The 23,273-nt window shown below is 41.6% G+C and overlaps 3 protein-coding genes across 6 annotated transcripts; 1 reads left to right on the top strand and 2 right to left on the bottom strand.

Moving 5' to 3' along the window:
• Positions 1–3,055: 3,055 nt before the first annotated feature.
• On the bottom strand, positions 3,056–9,978 carry timm44 (translocase of inner mitochondrial membrane 44 homolog (yeast)). Of its 2 annotated transcripts, none has more exons than XM_086116523.1 (13): positions 9,844–9,978; positions 9,350–9,454; positions 8,990–9,193; positions 8,827–8,907; positions 8,583–8,732; positions 7,826–7,962; positions 7,609–7,694; positions 6,496–6,588; positions 6,040–6,164; positions 5,302–5,352; positions 5,065–5,154; positions 4,395–4,505; positions 3,056–3,708 (listed from the first exon to the last, which is right to left on the bottom strand). In XM_086116523.1, the coding sequence occupies exons 1-13, from the start codon at positions 9,871–9,873 to the stop codon at positions 3,589–3,591; spliced, it is 1,383 nt and encodes a 460-aa protein (XP_085972649.1). In that variant the 5' UTR covers positions 9,874–9,978; the 3' UTR covers positions 3,056–3,588. The 2 variants fall into 2 exon arrangements, with proteins under 2 accessions (XP_085972649.1, XP_085972650.1); XM_086116524.1 differs by having other exon boundaries at positions 8,990–9,169.
• A 428-nt stretch (positions 9,979–10,406) lies between these two features.
• Positions 10,407–17,173, bottom strand: hnrnpm (heterogeneous nuclear ribonucleoprotein M). 3 transcript variants are annotated; one of them, XM_086116022.1, is made up of 16 exons: positions 16,977–17,173; positions 16,296–16,477; positions 14,779–14,831; positions 14,058–14,065; positions 13,856–13,949; positions 13,543–13,773; positions 12,731–12,884; positions 12,572–12,621; positions 12,437–12,494; positions 12,203–12,310; positions 12,081–12,125; positions 11,917–11,985; positions 11,744–11,839; positions 11,061–11,647; positions 10,921–10,972; positions 10,407–10,818 (listed from the first exon to the last, which is right to left on the bottom strand). In XM_086116022.1, the coding sequence occupies exons 1-16, from the start codon at positions 17,048–17,050 to the stop codon at positions 10,655–10,657; spliced, it is 2,025 nt and encodes a 674-aa protein (XP_085972148.1). In that variant the 5' UTR covers positions 17,051–17,173; the 3' UTR covers positions 10,407–10,654. The 3 variants fall into 3 exon arrangements, with proteins under 3 accessions (XP_085972148.1, XP_085972147.1, XP_085972146.1); XM_086116021.1 differs by having other exon boundaries at positions 11,917–11,991; positions 16,977–17,172; XM_086116020.1 differs by lacking the exons at positions 14,779–14,831; positions 16,296–16,477; positions 16,977–17,173 and having other exon boundaries at positions 11,917–11,991; positions 14,058–14,663.
• A 487-nt stretch (positions 17,174–17,660) lies between these two features.
• On the top strand, positions 17,661–22,828 carry dmap1 (DNA methyltransferase 1 associated protein 1). Its single transcript, XM_086116669.1, has 10 exons — positions 17,661–18,062; positions 18,228–18,319; positions 18,622–18,817; positions 18,917–19,075; positions 19,183–19,350; positions 19,587–19,772; positions 20,088–20,159; positions 20,831–20,903; positions 21,400–21,740; positions 22,210–22,828. The coding sequence occupies exons 1-10, from the start codon at positions 17,967–17,969 to the stop codon at positions 22,267–22,269; spliced, it is 1,443 nt and encodes a 480-aa protein (XP_085972795.1). The 5' UTR covers positions 17,661–17,966; the 3' UTR covers positions 22,270–22,828.
• Positions 22,829–23,273: the final 445 nt, after the last annotated feature.

Below are 23,273 nucleotides of genomic sequence, written 5' to 3'. Positions count from 1 at the left end.
CACTCACCCGTCAAGTGAGAGAGTCAATGTGACACTTGTGCCCCACTTCCCTGGGACGTGACACAGCACCACCGCCATGTGCGCCTGCGTGTGTGCATGTGTGAGTGTGTACCCCCACGGAGACGTAGGCGCAACAATCCGATTGTCAGTGGCCTGCTTCTTACGGACTCTTAAAGCCCCACGTGTGGTGACTACTTCATTCTGTTTCCATCAGTCCACACGGGATGCAAAGTGCACTTTACAAGTACATCCTCACTCCCCACTGCAGTGTGTGTGTATACACCCACCAACCACAACAGAAGGAAGAACTGCGTATCGTACGGTGTGGTTAAGAGATACATCTTTTTTGTTTACACAATTAAACATGTAAAAATGTATTGTATGCAGTGGTGCGCCACGCATTTGCATACCTGTCAACTCATACGGTTTAGCCATAGTTCATACGGATTTTGTGGTGAATCTTACGTATATGTCCGTATCGCACAAATCATACGGATTCTGAAAATTTCCGGGTTTTTTTCACCAACTCCAAATGATTTGGAGTTGGTGAAAAAAGTAACGCAGGAATACAACTCTGAACACAGTAATGCCACTAAGTAGAATGATGATTAGACATTAACCAGACATTGTATTATGGAGATCTACAATAAATATAATTGAAAATTTCGTGGGTTTTTTTCTGCCGTTATTAAATGCTTTGGTATGTTATAAGGATTTTTTGCTCTTTATAAGGATTTTTTTGGTAGTTTATACAGGTTGGCGCGCCAAAAAATGGTATGCATTTGATACAGATGGACAAGGGGTGCGGGTGGCCACCATGTGGCTCCGCCCCTAGGCTATTAAAAATCCCAACGTTAGATGTCTGGATAAGGCAACACACGTGCATTTCCTTCTGACACCAAATCATCTGCAAGCCATGTATTTATAAGTTTCTTGATAGTTTGTGGTATATTGACAATTAAAAGTATTAGGCTATTGTAAACATGTTGGGGATATCGGTGACTGACATTTCACTGTTTGCGACACGGCATATTCGGTAGTCCCTGTGGGTACCAGTGTTTACTGTGGTTTATTTTGTAATTATGATTTTTTTTTAACTTGGGGTTAGCTGTATTGTTAAATGAATACAACTGACAGTGCGAGTGTGTGCACATTATTACCATGCAAAAATAACACTTGCATTAGCATTATTATGTGGGTTGTTTTTTTCTGCTACTTAGCCATGCAATCAGTTACGAAAATCAGTCTGCAAAATATGAAGTGATAGACAATGAGTGGCAACTCACTTAAAATACGTCATAATTGTACTTACGTAAAACAAATGGATGTTCTGTCCCCTTTAAGAAATTTAGTCTTTCCACCGAGTTCCACATCAAGACCAACTGGTATACGCGCGCACACACACACACGGGTGTACACACACAGTTTGTGTCAGCGAGTTTCTGATTCAATGAGTCTCTAATCAGATCCAGCTGACCAATCCCCAGTGTGGCAACTGCGAATATCCGCGTGTGGAGATTGGGGGGGGGGGGCGTTTAGAGCGATGAGTGCCACATTGGAGGAGATGCTACCTCAACACAGTTCAGCAACAAGGAGGATCCATTACGAGGGGACAGTTTTGGGAGCAGACGACCCACACGGGGCTGTATAAGCAAACTCGCGGACCTATTTGAAGCCAGTCCTCAAAATTCACACTGCGGACTTCTGTAATCAATCCTACGGATTGAAACGGGATGTTGACCACAAATGCATGCAACATTGCATCGTGCTCTCCTAGACTACCATCTGTACCCACCTGGCTGTCTGATAGCTGCCACAAGCAATCAACTATTGCGCTGAGCCATGCGCACCTGAACTCATCTGAGACACCCGGCCAAAGAAGCTCACTGCCTGAATAAAGAGCTACTCGTTTCTAGGGGGATTTTTTTAAACGTACTCTTCCATGAATACAAACACGCAATCTTTGAAGATTTGGAAGTGACAGCTAGAATAAGAATCAGGAAATAGATGTTTTCAAGGTGGTACAACTCTGAACATTGATGCAATAATGCGTGACGAAGTACTTATAGCAGGCATGTCCAGCTCCGGGCCTGGAGGGCCACCATCCTGCCTGTTTTCCATCTCTCCGGGCTGCAACACACCTGCTTCAGATTGTCAGCTCATCAGCCAGCTCTGAAGCAGCATTCGAATAATCCTGATGATTTGAATCAGGTGTGTTGCTCCTGGGAGAGCTGGAAAACAGGCAGGACAGTGGCCCTTGAGGACCGACTTTGGACACCTCTGACTTATAAACTAGAAACAACATATAGACTATAATAGGAACAATAGTAATTGTTGACCAGTAATCAAAAGCCCTCTTCAGGTGGCGGCTAAATATACTGTACTGTTATTCACTTCCAATAAATTACATGTATTGGTTAACACAATTGTCATGTTTATGTTGGGGTAGCTATTGCAGCTGCTGAATGTAACTAGAAGTAACGTGTAACCCAACTAAGTAACTTTCCAAACCGAGTCATTGATTAATAAATTACTTATAATATCAAGTAAGATGCTAATTCAGTTACATTTTAAGGGTAACTGTGGCAACAGTGGCCCATTAACCCACCATGAATGACTATTATAAACGTCAACTTTTTGAATTGCTGACTTACATCTAACAACAAAACATTAAGCCTTTACAGAATAATAACCCCTTTTAGTTGAAGCAAGCGCTGTGAACATAATGGCGACTTCCAGTACAAACATCTATCCCATAAGTGTTACAGAGCAAAGGCACTCCGAGGCCAACCTAATTCTAACATACACCTAATTTCAAGTAAAAACAAATCCTTTAAAAATATGTTGACGTTGATCACCATTTCCTGCCAAGCATAATTATAAATGTGAATGGTTGGCGGCGGCGTGATGACTTCACACTGCAACTCAGTATTTAATCCCAAAGGAAGAAAAACATCAGCTATCACAATGTAGAACGAATTTGAATCTAAAAATAATTACTGGTGTGCAGACATTATCAGGCAGATGGAAATCATAAAAATGCTCAGACTGTATATTTGATTCTTATCAACATGACATTTATTTTAAAAATGCCGACTAGTGTGTGTGTGTGTGTGTGTGCGCGCGCGTGTAGCGGTGGGGGTTTATCTTTTACTTTTCACAATAAATACAGACTTTTTGACAGTTTGACAATTACAGTGGATGATTATCATACAAGTACGGGCTTGGGTTGTAGATGCCCAGACATAATGGGAATTTATAGATGTGGAAATCATGATTGGGGAGAAATTGTTGCAATCTTTTGTATAATTTTCCAAATATTTTGACATCTGGACCTAAAAAAAAAAATCTTTTGAAGCGAGGGGGTGGATGTCCAGCACCTTGCATGCTTAGTTCGAATAGATTAGCGGGGCTGGTGCTCTACCGCCCCCTTGTGTGAGACATAAAAAAAGCCACCATAATGGAGCAGAAACATTTTCTGCAGCGAGCTGACTCTCTGTTTCCTCCCCATCTGATTACACGGTGTTCAGGTTGAGGATGTTCTCTCCGTGGGTGAGCGAGTGTTGCTTCTGCGGGTATCAAAGAGTCTTAAAGGATCTGTTCGGTGCTTGAGGCAGAGATGTCAAGTAGTCTCCAGGCAGCATGTGGGTTGAGCTCCTCTTGGTCTCGACAGAGAGCCCACACGTACATCATCCTCAGAACTCTATCCTAGCAAGAGAGAAAACGAGGAACATGACTCATCGTTTTTCTCAAAGGTGACGCAACAATATTAGGTTGATCTGGGTGATATACACAATTAGATTTTATTGACTAAATACTGTGATACATGAGGGGCACAATATTAGACGGTTCTTTACTGCAAACAATAATATAAATGATGTATTATGAATATAGTTCTGACATTGTCAATCAATATACAGTATGCTTTTCACACGCATAGGTTCATGTGTACCTAATGTGTGTGCGTTTAATAGTTCTCGTGGCCTGATCTGAACCCTGTTGAAGATTGTAAATGTCCCTCCCGATGGTGAGACAGTCAATATGTTGTGAATTGTGAGTGGCTGTTGTTTTCGCTTCTTGAATAGATGCCTTGGCCTCCATAACACCACCACATGTCCCTGAGGACTAGAATAGACAATTAGGCTGATTTACAGCTCATGAAGTAGGAGTTGTTGAGGATATAAATAAATGCAGACAAATGCATCAGACTTGGCCAATGTATGTCCTGTGTCGGAGTCACACATCGGTGATTATGCACCAAATTTAGTGATATTCGTGTCAAAATCTAAATTACCATTGTACAAGCAGGCATACTTAACCTGAAAGAGAATCTGAAAATAAACCTGTGTTTGGAACGTGTATTTTGTGAATGTATGTGTGTGTGTGTCACTTACAGGGTCGCCTTCCACCACTTCTCCTTTGGTATTTCGTACTACCATCACTAACTGAGCTTGGAAGGTGATGATTAAAACTGGACCCTGGTCCATCATCTTTCCCATGGCCAGCTGGGGAAGAGGACACACGCAAAGTGTTTAAACTGACACTTAAAAACTTCAGACAAAATACAGTCAATCAGATACAATCGGATATATTTTAACATAAATATAGTTTAACAATACCGTATGCGCCGTGTTTATTAATGCGGTTGCTGAATGCAGTGTGGTGTACAACCTGCACTGAATCAACTTATTTTATGCAGTTCTCTTACAAATGATATTTGGCCAAATGTGTTTTGGGTTAAGTGTTTGCAACCACTGTACTTTGAGTCATTTCACAGGTGATTACCCATTATTTTATTTGTTCTATAATGAAACATGCCGAGATCATTCATGATAAAAGTGAGCACTGTCTCATGGGATCTGCTTTGGTCTTTTTGTTGCGCTTAAGTTCTGTGCAATTACTGTCCGGAATTTACATTGGTGCCAGCGGTGGCAACCATCTGTCAGAAATTTAGGGGAAGTCGCTAAGGGTGGCTTCGTTGAGCAGAAGGAGCACGCTGCCGATTCTCGTCTACCTTGAGCAAAATCTTGGCAGAGTTTGGCGGTACTGTATGTTGTAACTTACATCAATGCTGTCGATGTCCAGGATCTTTGAGTGAAACTGAAATCCCATGGCCTTCGCTTGTTGGATCGGGTGTGCTAGCTGACTATATGTCTGCATATTATGATAAAGAAAAAAAAAGAGCCAAAAGATGACTTAACATTCATGATCACAGACCAGGAATGAAGCCCAAACATCTTAACAATTCAACTGTCAAAAGCCTGTTTCTAGACTTGTAGTACTGAGTGTGTGAGTGTGTACCGCTTCATAACACCAGTCTTTCAACACATCCAGCTCCCCTCTGATCATTGCCTGCAAGGATAATAACATCGTTAGGTATATCTGAACAATCAAAGATCCAAGACAAAAAAATGCTTTCAAAGAAAAGTCTTCTACAAAGACAATAATTTTTATTAATAAGAAAAAAAAACATTAAAAAGCCAAAGTCATGCACAGTTACACGATATGGAAGATGGTAGAGCACAGCCCAGGAATTTATATTTCAAAAGTATTGCCATATTTAGAATTTTCAAGGTTGCAGTTAGAAAACGGAACTGAGATTTGGAGCCATGCTAATATCCATCCATCCATGATCCAAACTATTAGAAATATAAAATTGCGATGCTCCCCAATGACATATAATCAATACCTTTCTGACAATGCTGAATTTTAACTCAAATCAAGTCAAATTTATTCATATAGCCCCACATCACAGAAAGTCTCAAGTGGTGTCACATCATGCCCACAGTTTACAAATATTAACGGCATCCCCTGATTTTAATCTCCAGGAGGAAGAGGAAACCCCCCCCCAAAATGATTGAAAATTGAGGAACCTTGAGAAGAGGCTGCAGATGGGAGAAATGTTTCCCAATCCCAATTTCCATACTTCAGAATCTTTTGTGCGTAAACATGGGCTGCATTGAGTCTTAGCGCGATTTGTGCATTTGACCGACTTAAAAAAAAAACATCACGATAACACCCTGGCTGTTTGCTGCATACCTCCAAAATATTAGGGATGATGTCATGTTCACACTGCTTCAGGAAGGAATCTTTGTCAAAAGACGGGTCCGCCTTCAGAATTTCCGTCAGTACTTCGGACATTTCCGTCTTGGAGAACAGTCCACCTGGACATGTGTGGTGGTGAAACACAGGAACGGTTGTAACAATGTAGTTCAGGCACTTGCTGCACACGTATTTTACGAAAACTCTTGAAATAATGATGCAAAACTTTGAGCACTATACAATAATCAAAATATTGTTTCATTACTATATCAGTGTCAATAACAACTGATTGCTACATATTAAAATGGGGGCTACACACTTTTTTTTCTTTTAATCAGATTACCATAACATCAAAGTTCAATCCAGAAGATGCAGCAGTTCTACTGTACTTTTCCGTTATCATCTTGAATAAGCCTCACAGCATGACTAATGCAAGACTATTAGATCTCACACCTATGAGGTCGGTCATTTTGTCAGTGACGGCCCGTGATGCTCTGATGAAAGCGTTGTCACTCTCATCATACTTCATCTTCATTTCAAAGAACCCTGGAGTGGGAATGAAGTTTGCCGGTAAAAGGTGAGCACAGAATCGCAAATGTATGAATAAGGTTAAAGGTAAAAATGTGACTTCCCATTGTGTCAGCTGGTGAAACAATGAGCCGTACAGTGATTAAAAAAAGGGAAAAAAAGCGGAGATAAAAAAACAGACCAAGATATAGAATTTCAAAACCTTTTCCACCATTTGTGTGACGTACAACTTGTACAATGCAAGTGAAAAGAATTTGTGTTTCCAATAAACGTGGATACGCCTGCCACCATTTAAAGTGCCTTTGATGACCCCCAAATAAAGCTTAGCTGTTCTATTAGTTTGTGACATTTTTGTAGTCACATACTATGGCGCAATCCACGGTTTGCAAATAACGTGTACAACATTACAGTAGATGGAGCTCTCTCACTGTGAAAATGTTAAAGTCAGGACAAGGGTACAGAAGAATTTCCAAGGGATTAAAAATAACACTCACAACAGTGACATTACCAAATACTGGGTTTGCCTCCAAAAATGATGAAAAGACAAGAAAACTGGTCATTGCTCATCAACCCCACCCGAAGGAAAAACAAAAAAACACCATACCTGCAGTGAAGAGGGAAAGACTCCTAGAACATCTGAACTTCATTCGGGGTTAATGAGTGGAACTTTAAATGGTGTCAGGTGTATGCTGACTCACTTAACATGAGTTGTATATGTTAGTTGCGCCGTGCACAGCACTTTGTATGCAGCGATGGCTTTTTGAAAGTGCTCTAAAAATACAGTTGAGTTGAGTTGAGAGTTTGAATGGTTGGTTATTTCTGAAAACAGCAACATCAATATCTCAGTTGTTTATTTTCACAACTACTCCGAAAAATATGTAATTTTTTGATATTGTTGTTGAGTTGTTAAGTTATATACTGTAGCTCACAATGGTGGAAATAGCTTTCAAATGCATATTATGCTCATTTTTTTTAGATCACAAAAAACTGACATTTGTGGCATATGACAGAATTGGATGAAGCACTTTTTCCCCTTACTATTGAAGACCACATTATTGTCTTTGAAGTCCTTCCACTGTTGGTACCATTTGGAGTCCTTGTGGAGCACCACACCCATGGCTTCCCTAAAGAGCACATACAAATGATGAGAACCTCGCTAATGTGTTTAGTTAACACACGATGGTCCAGAGAGGAGAACATGGCGATGGCGCGCCCCCTCTCAGCATGAGAGCAAAGCGGGTGGCCACTCACGTACTCGTTGGCTTCAAAGACCCTGTTGTCATCTGACGACCCCTTCGAGGAGAATTCGCTCCTCTTCCGGAGTCGAGGAGGGGGCCGGTAGGGGCCAGTGTGGCCCAGATCGCCGATCTCTTTCTTTACACTCTCCATACCCTGAAAACACCAAGTAATAGAGTGAAATTCTCAAAATGAAAATCTTATTATCGAGGAGGCATGATTGGTTTCACACTAATGGGACAGTGAACCTCTAAAATTTTATACGATAGCTATGGTTTTGTGTTGGTGATGCTATGTAATTCATTAAGGCACACACAGTTTCATGATTTTACAGAGGAGTGACATACATCTTCAGAATAGAATTGAAAACCTATTTTAAAATACCGTTACACTACGCCAGAAGAGTGGCACGTTAGTTCTGCCCGACAGTTCTGAAGTTCGAATCTCATCTCTGCAACTCTCCCCAAAGTTTAGCTGAGCTAGGCTCCAAGGTTAATGGTAACAGTCATTTTCAGAGCCTTTTTTTTACACTTGGGTAATGAAAAACAAATTGAGAAAAAAAATATGAATAAGTTAATTGGATTTAACATATGGAGTCTGAAAAGACAAAGGTTTGGGGGAGTGAATGCATTAAGTTGGCTTTACAGGTTTAAAATACTGAATATCTTGAATGTTACTTTATATTTCACCTCCCCGTAGCTCACTAGTGCCCCCATGAGGATGCATATCAAACATTTTGAAAACCCCCATTTGACAAAGCAGCAGTGCCTCCAAACCTGTGATATAGCTTTGAATGCACCAGTCTTTCCCAACATCTCTCCACTCTTTGAGACGCTCTCTGCTGAAGTCTTTGCCGTTTTGGCTGCCTCCTCCATTCCCTCCTTAATCTTCTTGCCAATTTCTGTACGAGTGACTTCCTCCAGGCCCTACTCACCAAGAACGCAGATGGATCAGTCAACTTGGGCCACATATTGATCGTAAGACCGTCAAGGAACTGAGTCAGAGGCGTTTGGCATTTACCTCCTTCACGGTATCTGAGAGGGTCTCCAACTTCTTTTTGAGAACTTCAGAAGTCTTTACCGTTTCAGACTCTATAGTTTTCTAGCAAAAAGACAAGGTTTTACAAACTCAACCAAATGGATTGCATAGATGGACACAAATGCAAGTTGTGTGAGATACTAACATATTTCCTGCGCGCTTGCCTCAGTGCGTCTGAGTCCTCTAGTTTTTTTGCCTCTTCCCGGAACTTTTTGATGTTTTCTTTCATTTCCTTGTTTTTGCTCATCTCTTGCTTCAAGTTGTCCAGGAATTCACCGAGAAAACCTTTTTTTCCTCCGCCCCTCTCCCCTGACAAATATCTCGACTGTTGAAATGAAGACCGGGGCACCTTTGTAGCGTTTCAGGGAGATATAGTACCAACAGAACACAGGAATTTAATCAATTCAAGACGTCCGCATGAGTATTGTTATATCTTTTAAAAAACGTGATGGAAAGGTCATCGATACAAAGGTTGAGGTTAAACATGATTTATCGATACTCTTACCTGAGAAGTGCTTGCGAGAATGCTCCGTATTCTGAAGACATTTGCTCCATTGTGCAGGAACAAGAACGATGAGGGGAATGCCAAAGAGTATCTTTTTAAACATACCTGATGACAGACGCATAATATTAAACTGTATGGCAATCCAATTACGATCGCACATATGTAGGTTAAGTGAGCATGAGACGAGATATTAATGTCGAAGTCGTGTCAAAACAGAATTAGTGTTACTTGAACCACTTGATGAAAGCATCACACACTCTTTTTAGGAAGGTTAGTCTTGTTCGGAGTACTTTATTATTTTCGTATTTTATCAGCGTGGTACAATGACGGTATGAGCCGACTTGACATTCTAACATCAGTCCACACACCGTCTAGTCGTAGGAAAAACAAGACACGCTACAGAGAGCCCGGTTAACAGTTGTACGCGATCTACATCAGTCGAAATAATCCTACTTTTGAGTGTTCAGTGAACGCCAAACGACCCAAAAGCTCACCTGATAACACTGACACAAGGGGGCCGCCATCTTGAATCTGCTGACAATTAAACTTCTTCCGGTCTAGAGTCGCGCTACCGTGTTCCTGGGGGAGGATCTTTGATTTTCATTGGCTAATTTGCAGTAGGGGCTGGTCTTCACTGGGTACTGGTTTAAACCTAATCTCCGACCCTTTCTGCGTGGAAATTGCGTGTCACTCCCCCCACCCCCGCCCAGTGATCGCGAGATTTCTTAAACTCTCCCCTCCACATTGCCAATACAACTTTCGAAACTAAGTACTCATAGCTGTTAATACTTTGTGTCGTGTGATTGGCTGGGCAACCAGTTCATAGTGAGCCCACCTCTCGCCCAGCCACTTGGGATGGTTAGGCTTCAGCTTCCCCATGATGCGAGTGAGGAAAAAATACAGCTGAACGATTACAAGACATACATTCACTTGTGTGCGACTAATAAGTGTGCAGAAATCGCACTAAATACATTGACTAAAAATGAACATCTATACTCACTTGGTTCAGCGAGAAAAACATTGAACATACAGGTGTTAAACACGATGACAAAAACAGTCAAGATTAATGGTTGAAGTTTATTATCAAAACACCTTGAATTACAAAGTGATCGGATGGACCTTAGCAGAAAAAAAAACATCTTTTACAAACTAAAAACATCTTTTACAAACTAAAAACAGTCTACTAAAACTATTTCACTGTGACAAATGTCAAACCAAGGGAATATGAAGAGTGTCTGGCAAATTTAGACAATCGTGTATTAATACACAGCAGCAGCTTGATGTCAACTGCTGATCAAGAACAATTTATGCATTCCTATCAATCCTAACATCGATTTCTCTTCCACTGAGGCGATAGCCATTCATGGTACGACAGGCACGCTCAGCAGTCTCAGGGTTGTCAAAGCGAACCACACCACAGCCCTTGGACTTGCCATTCTCCATCTTGATGTCAGCGTACTGCACCACACCTGCAAGAAAATGCACAGAAAATAAATAAAAGCGCCAATTAATAGGTATTGGGCTAAAATCAACGCTGTGGTAATTCCATTGATGATTATTATCAATCTTACCACATGTGCTGAAGGTATCCTTCAGCATCTTCCATGTTAAGTCAAATGGCAGCTACGAGACAAAAAAGCCAAAGGGTTAATCATACTACATGAGAATGTCTTGCTAGAAGCTATAACTCCATACAAGCTGAAAAACATACATTGCGGACAAAGATCTGGCAACCCTTTCTGATATTTCCCGCTCCACTTCCAGGGCCTCCTGATCCAGCTCCTCCAAAGGAATTTCCACCAAAGCCACGATCCATATCAGAAGAACGATCAAACTGACCACTGACACCACCAGATCCCATCCGGTCCATTCCAGAGCTCATACGATCTAGGCCACCAGACTGAAAGCGGTCAAGACCTCCAGTGGAGCCCATGCGGTCAAAGTTGCTGGACATTCTGTCAAGCCCAGTGTTGCCCATGCGATCCACGCCCATTGGGGAGCCAAAGTCCAGACTAGAGGCGATGCGATCCAAGCCTGATGGGCCCAAGCGGTCGAAACTAGTTGGGCCGAGGCGATCCATATTGGAGCTCATGCGGTCGAGGCCACCTCCAAGTCTGTCCATACTCGGTCCCAGGCGGTCCATCCCAGAACCAAGACGGTCAAAGCCAGAGCCCATCCTATCCATGTCAGACACGCGGTCCCTGTCAATGCCCATTCGATCCATCCCTCCAATGCGATCCATGCTCGTTCCAAGACGGTCCATTCCAGAATTCATACGGTCCATACCCATGGAATTTCCTGTACATAAGAGAAACGTATTACATATGCAGTCTGGTGTGTAGGTCTTGTACAGCGTTGGTAAATTGCAGCCATTCAAGGAACATGATCTCATACCTCGATCGAAGGAGTCTCCAAAATTATTGCGAGACATGCCCATTTCATTTCGACCAAACTCCCGGTCAAACCCACCACCAATACCTCGGTCCATATCTGAAAAATGCAAGAGATGCAACGATTGGATATGAAGTAAGCCTTACACTTTATCTTTATGTATCAAAACTCCTGACCATTCATTCTGCCCATCCCAGAAGAGCCAAAGCGATCCATGTTGTTCATTCCTCCAAAGTTGTCCATCCCTAAATCTCAGACACGAAAACAATAATAGCAAATAAGTATTCAAAACATGCACACCAGAAAACCCTGAAAAGAAAGATTGAGTTCTGGAACATACCTCCCATACGGTTTCCCATGTTGCCAAAGCCCATTCCATCCATTCCTAAGAGAGAAGACCGAAGACCAGTGAGCAAACAAATGTATTCTTGTTCTCTTTGTCAGTAAGAATTTGGCAATAACCTCCAATGCCCATGTTGCCCATTCCACCACCGCCGCCTCTGTTCAGCTGGGTAGCGTCAATAGGCTGGCCACCAGGCCCCAAACCCAAACCAATGCCACTCAAGCCACCTGGGTTAAAAAAAACAAAACAATAAAATGTTACTATGACGGATTTTATGAACAGACATTACAGAAATGTATATGAATGCTAAAGTGGTGCATTTGTTTAGGTTATTTAAAACATTTTATGCTTACGTGGGAGAGATACACCTCGGTCAGGTGGTCCAAAATCTTTGGGCATGGACTTCTCATCCTAAAGGAGACAAAAACAATGTACAAAATCACAAGATAAGATAAACTGGACCCCAGGGGGCCGTGTTGGCAGCATACCAGTTTTACGTGCATGATCCGGTTGAACAACAGCTGTCCATTCAACATGGCTGCAAAACTCATTAAGGAAAATCATAGTGCAAATCTTTGAGACTTGGTCAACTTTGCTTGGAAATGATTCCAACAACTAAATGAGAGGTGGCGATTCTGTAAGGATACAGACAGCTTGGACCGCTTCAATGGGCAGGTTGAAGGTTACGGTGCCCATCCCTCTGCTCTTTCCGTCCTTGTCCTCCAGGATGTCAGTCCTCAACACTGCGCCAGCCATGGCGAACACCTCTTTCAGCTTCTTCCAGCCCACCTTGTAGTCAAGCTGAAGAAATATATTTTGGCAGTGTTAAGACTTACATCAGTCGTAACATTGCAAATATTCTCACGTTTTCATCTGGGACGCACCAAAATGAAAATTGCTGGCCGAAACCATAATAAACAATACTGTATTTTAAAAAAATAAATAAAATAAAGCAGGGGTGGATCATTTTCTGCACATTGCCAAATTAGTTGAAGCGCGAGCTCTCTGGTTCCTTCCAAGCAATGGGCACACATTCACGGCCCGCGGGGAGGCAGTCCGCGGTGGCAAAGCAGCGTTTTTGTCCTGGGCCACGGCTGACTTTGCCATGGCAAGGGAATTTTGGGCTCGTTGCTCCACCGCCCAGCTTCTGCGCTGCACCACGTCATTGTGGTCGACTACGATGGCTCAACACATCGCAAACTCTGGCCGGATTTCACTCCCCCTTTCTTTTAAATCTAAGCTTAACCCAGGCACCAAAGCAGTGCCCTACAACATTGCGGCAGTGGCTTTGCACTGGTTCGCGCTTGCGTCTTGACAACATCCTCTTTCGGACATGGTGTTTCTGTGTCTGTTGGCTGGAAACCGAAAGAGCACTTTTTGACCATTTTCAGCACAAAGATTTCAATAATTGAATTTTCGTTACAACCACGGTTTTCATCATTATATAATTAAGTCTCACATTTGCAACAAAGACAGTGTTGCCAATTCTCCCCGCTTGCAGGCCATGGATGATCTCCATGGGAATACTGGGGTTGTTCATCAGGCTGGGAGGGACGTTGATCATGGGGCCATTTGGTCCAGGGCCCATTCTGTCCATATTCATGCGATCCATTCCACCCATGCCACCATGGGGGCCTCCACCCCCTTGTGCCTTGCTGATTTCCCTCTGAGCAATCATACCATCAGGGTCCTAAACAAAAAATACAAATCAGTGACCATTTGGCAAGAGGGGCGGGGGGCAACTGTGCAAACTGTTTATGTGGCGTACGCACCTCTTTCACTTTCAGGGGACGGCCATTGAGGTTGTGCTTGTTGACCTTCTCCACTGCCTTCTTCATTAGCTCCTCAGTCCTAAACTCAACCACACTAGCGGACCAGAAAGAACCAGTCAGAACAAGGTTTTATGGCAATGTCATACAAATGCACAATTGAAATGACAGACTGTCACATAACAGAAGAAACAAAGTTACTTACGCACACCCCTTTGTTGATTGAAGATCATGAAACCACCCAAAATGAAAAAAAATATGATTCAAGTTAGGAAAAAAAACATGGAACTTGATTTTACAATATGCATTTGTTAACACAAAAAGAAGATCATGCACATGAAAACATACATTACCACACGCTTAAATCCTCGGCCACAACAGGTGCCACAACTATTCAATTACTTAGCCAAATCTCCCATCAATAACACAAAGCAGTCACATGCTTGTTTTTTTTTTTCTGTCCAACATCCAAAAGAGGAAATCCACAATGAAATTGGATACCTCAAAACGGAGATATTGGAGGTTACTATTCCAGGAAAGAGATTCTTCTTTCTAAAAATATTTTTATATTAAACAACCATCAATAAGACCCTCGACCGCCACTTGCAGAATTCACCTTCTTTAGGTCATTAGAAGAAATTCCAGCAACCATTTCGGTACGTTTGTGTGAGTACATAGCTATCTCACAGCTAAGAAGCTAAGAGAAAGCTGAAGTCCTGACAGAGCATCAACCCTAAAATGACCTCACGTCAAGGCCACAGGCGACACCACAAAGGACATGTCTCTGACATGTCACAGTCTCATCCACTGCCTCAGGTTTCGGAATCTGACAATTGTCCAACGATGAAGATAGAGACTAAAGCTGACAAACACACGTTTGTCAAGGATAGTTCAAAAATGGTGTATTTGTATATATTTGCACTTACCCTTGATTTGCCTTCTGCGTCCATTAAGTGTTCCACGTACGTAACCTCACCCACTACAAATCAGATCCCAGACGACACACACCAAGGGAGAGAAGCCGAGAGAACAATTGGGGTTTAGAATGGAAACAAGGAGGGTGGCCGGTGAGCTCAGACTTGCAGTCCCAAGCCTTCTTCCAGCACTGCTCTCGCAGCACAATATGGTACAGGTCTACAAAAAGCAAACTTTTTCTTAACCAAAATGTACTCCTTAACCCTGTCCTTTTAAAGGATTCTCCCAAAGCACCAAAACAAAGGACTAAGGATATGCAAGTTTTGCCATTAGTCTTCCCGTTTGGAAATGAAACAACGCCTTGATGATTGACAAAAATATTTTAGAACGAATGCTCTGAACTCTGTTCAAAACCACGACTCGCTTCATTGCTAACCTGTGTGCACCGAGACACCATTGTAAACCTCAGGGCAATGCATAAATACCTTTGTCAAACAGCTCAGTCTGTCTTATCCTATGAATACACTGACCATAGCCTGAGTTACAGTCATGAGATTTGTGAGCAGAAGAGTAGCGAAAGGCATTTTCTTGGTGCGCTGTTTTATGAAGTACAATTTAGATTCAGCGTCGACCACATCCTTCACTCCTGATACAACAAAATGGACCAAACCTCTAAAGACAAGGACAGTGTGATGTAAGAAGTTGTTTCATTTTGTAGACCTGTACCCCAGACAATCCCAACACACGTCTTTGATTGGCACAACATGGAGACCTGCTGAGAAAACATTTGGCTTGTCAATGACACACCTAAAAGAAGAAAATGAAATTTAACTCCACACTCAGATCACAGATACTAGTTAGCCCTTTCTAGAGGGGGCGCTATCGGCATTTCAGGACATGCTCAAGATGCTCAATTAACTAAGATAATTTAAAAAAAAAATACGAGTTTTAGAAAACCCACAAAGGTGGACCAATAGTCAGTCCGCAATCAATAGCGTACATTTGAAATGGGACTTCCCATTTCCGTCTTAAGACTGTTCAAATGTCTCAATTTAATTTTAGACAAGAAAACTCATTTTACCTATCGCCAAGTGAACGCAAGACAGATTTTCTGTCATGCAAGTCAATGAAGTTGAAATCATCTCATTTAGCACACATATACACACCATCGATTATAACTAATATGAAATACGACATCAAGAATTAAACAGACTTCTAAAAAAAAAAAAAATACCCAATGGACATTTTTTGCTAAAAAAAATCGAATAAAAATGATCATTCCGTCAGACCTCCAAGGCGACAGCCTCAATGCAAACCTACTGCAAATCATTAGCTGACCGCAAAAATACGATGGGGCCTTCGCTCCAAACCACACAATTTCTCCAAAGAGGATGTGCAACTGAAAAATCCCAAAGCTCTTTACAAGCACCGGTAGTCCAATACAAAGTTAATAAATAAAACATCCCAAACGACCACACACCACTTCAATCACATGGACTCAATGAAGCCCCTAATCCAGAACCCTTACCTTTTTCTTTCATTAGGTCTTTAAGGGCTTGCCACTTCACATCATAGGGGATGTTGCTGACAAAAACTCGGTATCGCTTGTTCACATTTCCATAGGGCTCAAAGCGTCCACCTCCACCTCTCTTCTGGGGTCTCTCCTTCCTGCTAGAATTTCCCTCATGTTTGACCTTCCCGTTCATTTCTCTGCAAGTGAGGGTAAAAACACATCCTCATATAAATACTTTTTCGCTAACCCAACAGTCCATTTCAGTGGCCTGTCTGGTTAAGACAGACAAGAGACGAATTATCGCTAAAAACAGCTGGTGAATTAAGATTTTTCAAATTACATCACCATAAAAAGATAACCACGCGGACGATTAGCATTAATATAGTTGTATGCCAATAGTAAACTGGTTAAGGTACACAACTACTGTAATCTGTTTGTTAACGCGGCGTCGAGCGTAAAATGGCTGCGCGTCCCAAGCAAGGAATTGACGAACGATAAGCCCACAAAACAGGGAAGGCTCGATTCCATTTCAGCACAATTTACAGTGATCTGTCACGACCCACAGCCACGCAAATCTTATTTTTTAGCATGTTTCCATGATGTCCCCTAATCGTCATAACCGTGTGATATGTTGTTCAGAGTTAGCTAGTTATGTTAGCTCTGGGGGGCTAACAAAGAAAACGTTGAAGACATTACCCTTGTTGCTGCGGCGACTGCTGCTGCTGTTGCCCAGCTTTGTCGGAAGTATTTTCATTCTGCTCGGCGGACATGGTGTTTGACGATAAACTGATTGCAAACAAATGCGTTAAGCTTCTCTTACAAATAAACCCGCAGACAGCAGTTGACTTTAGAGATCGCACAACGTATAGAAAATGGCGGAGAATTTTTTCATGGGGGGCGGATGTAGAATTTTGGAACAGTGTAATGACGCACATGCTTATTTCCGTATTGTTCCTTCAAAAATAAAACGACGTGAATTACGAATCTTGCACTTCTATGATCATCATTGCGATCCAGATTTCAAGTTACAGTTAAACACACTTCCGGAAAGGTTTCCCCACTGTTTCCAAAACATACTTGACTAAACCCGTGATGGTTGTGCTTTCCGAGTTATGAACAGCAGAGGGCGGATGGTGTTACTAATATTTATTTCCATTTAATCATTATGACCTCGCAAACGAAAATTAGTTTTGTGTAATCTATCCACCCATCCATTTTTGTAGCGCATCATTAATTATAACTGGAGTAAAATTAAGGATCCAGACGCTACAATTTTGTAAGTAGTACAAACAATTCACAACGCGCGGTATATGGTGCAACGGCAAAATATTCCACTCCTGTTGGTGGCACTACTTTGTGTATCGCCAACCAACTTACGTATAATGTAAAACACGAAGAAGACGCCAGCAAGGAAGTCGGAAATGTTAGCTGTTTACTAACCAGAACAATAGCAGAGCAATCAAACCAGAAAATAGCAATCGTGAAGCGAAACCTTCATATTAATCCCATCTATAAATTAATTTAATCAGGCTACCTTTGAGTATATCGTGGTCCTGTGCGATTCTGTTTAACTACGCAACATAAATGAGCAACGAGCAACGCGTTCTGTAGACGTCAATGAATAAGCGCCAGAGCACGAATTCGTTGTGTTTACCAGTTGTGTGAAGCATCGTTTTATACAGCATCATGACTACCGGTGCTGATGTGAGGGACATTTTGGAGTTGACGGGAGGGGATAACGATGGCCCGATCAGCAAGAAAGACCTAATCAATTCAGACAAGGTGAGGGTTTAACCGCGCTCCCCCATTCATGTTATGCGGTGCTATTAAATACAAGAACTAAGTGTCTTTCCATAAGAAGAGTCCACGTGAATTGTGATTGATTGTGCAGTATGTGAAATGTGTCCTTGGTGGTTAGGTGGTCTATTTCTTATTTATCTCTTCCAGAAAAAGTCTAAGAAAACAACTGAAACATTAACCTTCAAGAGGCCAGAGGGAATGCATAGAGAAGTCTATGCGCTGCTGTATTCTGATAAAAAGTATGTATTTTTGTTTTTTAGGTAATGTTTTAGCCTTAAATGTGTGTACAGGTTAAGATTGATTTGAAATTCAATGAGTGTTTCATCCGTAATGTGTTTGATAATATTTGATTCAACCTGACTGGGTTGTACTGTATCTCATGAATTACGATTAAATTGTTAATTTCATGACACTTCTCGATTTCCACCTTAACATTCTCCTAACATTCACTTTTAAATTTACTTGTCGCCGTTCTCTTATTCCATAAACATTTGGCTATATTTAAAAAAATAAATCCTGTTTGTTTTTTCACAATCCCCAGGGATGCACCTCCACTTCTTCCCAGTGACACCACCCAGGGCTACAGGACAGTCAAAGCCAAACTGGGCTGTAAAAAGGTTCGTCCCTGGAAGTGGATGTCCTTCAGTAATCCTGCTCGAAGGGATGGTGCCATATTCCACCACTGGCGACGAGTGGCAGAAGAAGGCAAAGATTATCCTTTTGCCCGTTTCAACAAGGTGGGAATTGGGAACTGTCTCTGCTCTCTTGAGCCAAAAGACATCAATGTTTCCCGTATTAAGAAGTACATTTGCTCTTCGTCCCGGTTCCCTGAATAGACAGTGCAGGTACCTGTGTACTCGGAACAGGAATACCAGCTGCATCTCCATGATGACAGTTGGACTAAAGCAGAGACGGACCATCTGTTTGACCTGTGCAAACGCTTTGACCTGCGCTTTATAGTGGTGCATGACCGCTATGATCACCAGCAGTACAGAGTAATCAATCCTACTTCCACCACGTTATTGCTCAATGTTACAGAATTAGAGCAGAGTAAGGGCTCATTTTATTATCAGTAATATAGTTTCTCTGTTCATACTTTCAGAAAAGGTCCGTAGAAGATCTCAAAGAGCGCTACTATGGTATATGTGGGAAGCTGACGAAGGTCCGTGCGCCTTCAGGGACTGACCCCAAAATCTACATCTTTGATGCCGGTCATGAAAGGCGCCGCAAAGAGCAGCTGGACAAGCTCTTTAATCGTACACCTGAACAAGTGAGAGACCTTGCTTTTTCTTATAAGGAACTGCTACATAACATGATATTCTCAATTTTAAAGATTTCCCAGAGAGGCTTTAAATGAACGTAAAATAATCTTCTCAAATAGATTTCAATGTTTAATTCTGAAGAGTAAAATAGAGTGGTGTCAGCAATGGAAACAATTTGTTCTGGAAAACCTATAGGTTGCCAGCTCTGTTCATGTTACTTGTACTTCTGTTGTTTTGTCTACAGGTGGCAGAAGAAGAATATCTGATCCAGGAGCTCAGAAAGATAGAAACAAGGAAGAAGGAAAGGGAGAAGAATGCTCAGGATCTGCAGAAGCTCATAAAGGCTGCTGACACGACCACAGAGTTGAGACGTGCAGAAAAGAGAGTTTCCAAAAAGAAACTTCCGCAAAAAAGAGAAACAGAAAAACTGGTAAGCACTCAAGAAACAACTTCAAAATAGATGTGGTTCACATGGTTTTTAACAACCAATCTAATTAACTATGTATAGATGGTATATAGTGTTTAAAATTATTATATTATTGTTATCATCATCATCACGATCATCATTTACCGGACAATTTTGAACCAACATTGACAGTGTCAATAAAACTGAGTACTTTTAGCTAGTTATTGGTTTACGTTCTGATACAAAACTTTTCATGTGCAGGTATCCTTAATAACTAATTTCCTACATATTTTGTCAGGCAAGGTGAATCCATTTGAAATGTTTCTTTTCTTTTTTTAGGCTGTTCCAGAGACAGCAGGCATCAAATTCCCAGATTTTAAATCTTCTGGAGTTACGCTGCGCAGCCAGAGGGTGAGTAGTAATCTGTTGTGTGTGCATTTATCATAACCACTTTGTAAATATTCAACTCTCCTTGTGCACTGTTGAAGGTGGATTTGTCGAGCAGCAGACACGTTTATTTTTCATTAAACGTAACAGGGTTTTCAAGCTATTCATACGTGCACAATAGTTCATTAATTTACATTTTGTGGGCTTTACTTTGTAGTTCTTATATTTAGATTTTTTTCCCCCCACAAGTTGCTAGGCAGGGTTTTGTATTTCATTGATCTTAACATTAAACTGGTTCATTTAAGTTTTAGCATTAACATGACACGCCAGCCAGAATGTTTGACTTCTGCTCACTATCTCTCATTAGCACCGTTATGATAAATTCTGCTGATGACATATTAGTACCGGTGTTTGTAAGAGCCAGCAATGGCGGAGCCTTATTCATCTTCAAGACCGATGAGGAGCTGCTGCTCTCTATGTGATGTGCATTAGCCCAACTACGGAGTGGAGTCCCCCTCCCTCTCATCAGTCAGTGTTCAGTGAATGAAAACATTTTGATCTGGCCCACTGAAGTGAATTTCATATGAATTAAAAAAAAAGCCTGATTTGTTTATCATCATTTCCCTTGCCCTCCTTAAATCATGTCTGTGAGTGTGTGTCTGTCTCAAGCTCTTTATTTTTTGTGTGATTTAAAGATGAAACTGCCAGGCTCAGTTGGCCAGAAGAAGATCAAGGCAATCGAGCAGATTCTGGTGGATCAAGGAGTGGGTGAGTGGTAAACTTGTCCCATCGCAACAGATGCACGGCATGGAACTTATAAGTTAACCTTTTATTGGAAATGGAGACACACATGCATTCTTGGTAGAAGCAGATTGTATTTCAAGTTTGCAGATGTATGGTCTGCTGAACATTATCAAACATCTTGTCATATTTCCTTGGATTATTTGAGCCAGTTTTCTCCTCAAATTGGTTAATTAAATTGCATTTCTTCATTTGTTCAATACATATATCTCATTAATTAACAGGTTAGTTGATTCAGTGTAAATAAGCCCATTTAACATTTTTGTTTAGATTGTGTTGAACAGTGGTTAATCATAATTCATTTAATTATGAACATTAATATGAGAATTCTATCATTGAAATAATGCAAATTAAATAAAGTATATTTCACACCTTTCAACTATTTTTAATGATTTATTTTTCCATCACCTTCAAGTTAAATCATATGTTGACCTTTTTTAACGTTGTTATTTTTGTGCCGCAGACCTCAACCCAATGCCAACAGAAGAAATTGTGCAGATGTTCAATGAGCTGCGAAGTGACCTGGTGCTCCTCTACGAGCTGAAGCAGGCACACAGCAACTGTGAGTACGAACAACAGATGCTGCGTCACCGCTACGAAGCCCTGCTGAAAGTTGGAAGTGGAGGAGCAGGCGGGATCATGGCGACGTCTGCACCGCAAGGCGTCGAACCCGGTGGCACCAACAGCATGAGTGCTTCCACTCCGGTGGGGGAAGCACAGGCATGGCCCGGCACTGATGACATCAAGGTCGAAGCGAAGGAGCAAATCATTGATGTGGTGGGAGCTCCACTGACCCCCAATTCGGTGAGTTTGCTTTCTGTCAGCAGTAGTTGACATCTGGTCTTTGAGAATCAGGTGAGGACGAGTAGTCGGAATGACTTCAAGACCTCCGTTGTTTGAGCCCCGCTGTGGAAAAATATAGAGAAAATAATGGGTACGATGCATGATATTCATTTTTAAATGAGAAAAATTCACGTGAAAAAAAAATCATGACTAAAATGCATTACTGTATATTCATTTTTGAACGAGAAAAAAAAATCAGGTGAAAAAAATCATTCTGCAAAAAAATTCAGTCTCCAACATTTTTCACTCCCATGAAAATCTCACTCTTGACGACTGTCAGTCTAATTTAGGCAGTTAGAACCCTGAAGAAAGTGCCTTCCGAAAAAAGCCACAATAACCACAACAGCGATTTGAGGAAAATTGATTTATTCATGTGGAGAGAGAGCGGAGTTACTTGTGAGTTGGCCTGAGAACATTTATCCCATTCCAGCGCAAGCGGAGAGAATCAGCATCCAGCTCGTCATCAGTGAAGAAGGTGAAGAAGCCCTGATGTCGACTGCTACAAGGTGAGGATGGGAACAACGGCTCACCTAAAGAAAGTGTGACGGCTGAAACATGCGAGACACGGCAGGATGTAACACACACACGGTCACAAACGCAACTTCTGAGCTACTAATGGCATCTGCCTCACCCATCCGGGCTCGGTCTGCTTACCATCATTGGGACAAAGGCGGCGACTGAGTGACATTTCATTCCATTACTGCTCTTCTACCTGCTTTCGCCAATGTTCAGCTTTAAATGAGGCAAGATCAACTGTAAATTGCCAGGCTGAGCTAATCGGGACACGGGGAAGAAGATGGGGATGACTTCGTAATTGAAATGAATTGGAATGAAAGAGAAGGCTCTGGAGTGGGAAGACCACGATTCGCGAGGGTCCTGAGACACTCTTGTTTTTGTGTCTTGTTATGCTGTAAGATTGACTGGAGATGGCGTTTGTATACTCTGATGAGCTCTGCTCCCATGACTGTGGACTCATTTTGTTGCTTGTACTAAGGTGACCTTGACAATGCTTTAGTCAATGTTTCAATAAACCTCATTGTGTTGTTTCACAGGCTGTGTCTTTCTGGAGTAGGCATATTTAACATTTCATGCACCTTTCCGTTTTTAGGCATTTTAATGTTTGGAAAATTACCTTTGAATACGCATTTGCCGGGGAGAATGTAGTCTCATGACTTCCTTGCTTTATATGTCATTTACATTAAGTGACAACTAAAGACTTCATTACTGTGATAATTAAGCAGCGATCAGTGTCCTGGCACCGTCATGGTAATGTAATTAGTTTCCTTCCTGATAATTCTGCTAATTGCGTGCCAGTTTAACCTATGTTGACATCATTTCTATGCAAATTGTGAACATGTTGGCCCAGAAGAGGGGATCACTGGGAATCTTTAATTACATACACACAAATAGTGTAAACAGGGTTCCCATGAGTGCTTGGACATGCTTTAATGTGAGCTTCAAGCGTTGTAAAAGTGACTAAATTGTGAAGTTGCT

The sequence above is a fragment of the Hippocampus guttulatus genome, chromosome 7 (genome assembly GCF_054856545.1).
Source record: "Hippocampus guttulatus isolate MCC_2025c chromosome 7, RoL_Hgut_1.0, whole genome shotgun sequence".
Classification (NCBI taxonomy): Eukaryota; Metazoa; Chordata; class Actinopteri; order Syngnathiformes; family Syngnathidae; genus Hippocampus; species Hippocampus guttulatus.
Note: the sequence above shows the minus strand (reverse complement) of the source record. Positions and strands in the feature narration are given on the sequence as shown.

Bases quoted from the DNA above. Each gene is read 5' to 3' on its own strand.
- timm44 (XM_086116523.1), bottom strand. From the start codon at position 9,873: ATGGCGGCCCCCTTGTGTCAGTGTTATCAG. The intron at 6,165-6,495 runs GTGTGAGATCTA...ACACATGTCCAG, and splicing joins CAAAATGACCGACCTCATAG to GTGGACTGTTCTCCAAGACG. The intron at 3,709-4,394 runs GTAAGTGACACA...CTCTCTTGCTAG, and splicing joins AAGTGGTGGAAGGCGACCCT to GATAGAGTTCTGAGGATGAT.
- hnrnpm (XM_086116021.1), bottom strand. From the start codon at position 17,050: ATGTCCGCCGAGCAGAATGAAAATACTTCCGACAAAGCTGGGCAACAG. The intron at 11,840-11,916 runs GTCAGGAGTTTT...TGCATTTTTCAG, and splicing joins TGGGATGGGCAGAATGAATG to ATATGGACCGAGGTATTGGT. The intron at 10,819-10,920 runs GTAAGATTGATA...ATTTTCTTGCAG, and splicing joins GGATACCTTCAGCACATGTG to GTGTGGTGCAGTACGCTGAC.
- dmap1 (XM_086116669.1), top strand. From the start codon at position 17,967: ATGACTACCGGTGCTGATGTGAGGGACATTTTGGAGTTGACGGGAGGG. The intron at 18,320-18,621 runs GTATGTATTTTT...CACAATCCCCAG, and splicing joins CTGCTGTATTCTGATAAAAA to GGATGCACCTCCACTTCTTC. The intron at 18,818-18,916 runs GTGGGAATTGGG...TTCCCTGAATAG, and splicing joins CTTTTGCCCGTTTCAACAAG to ACAGTGCAGGTACCTGTGTA.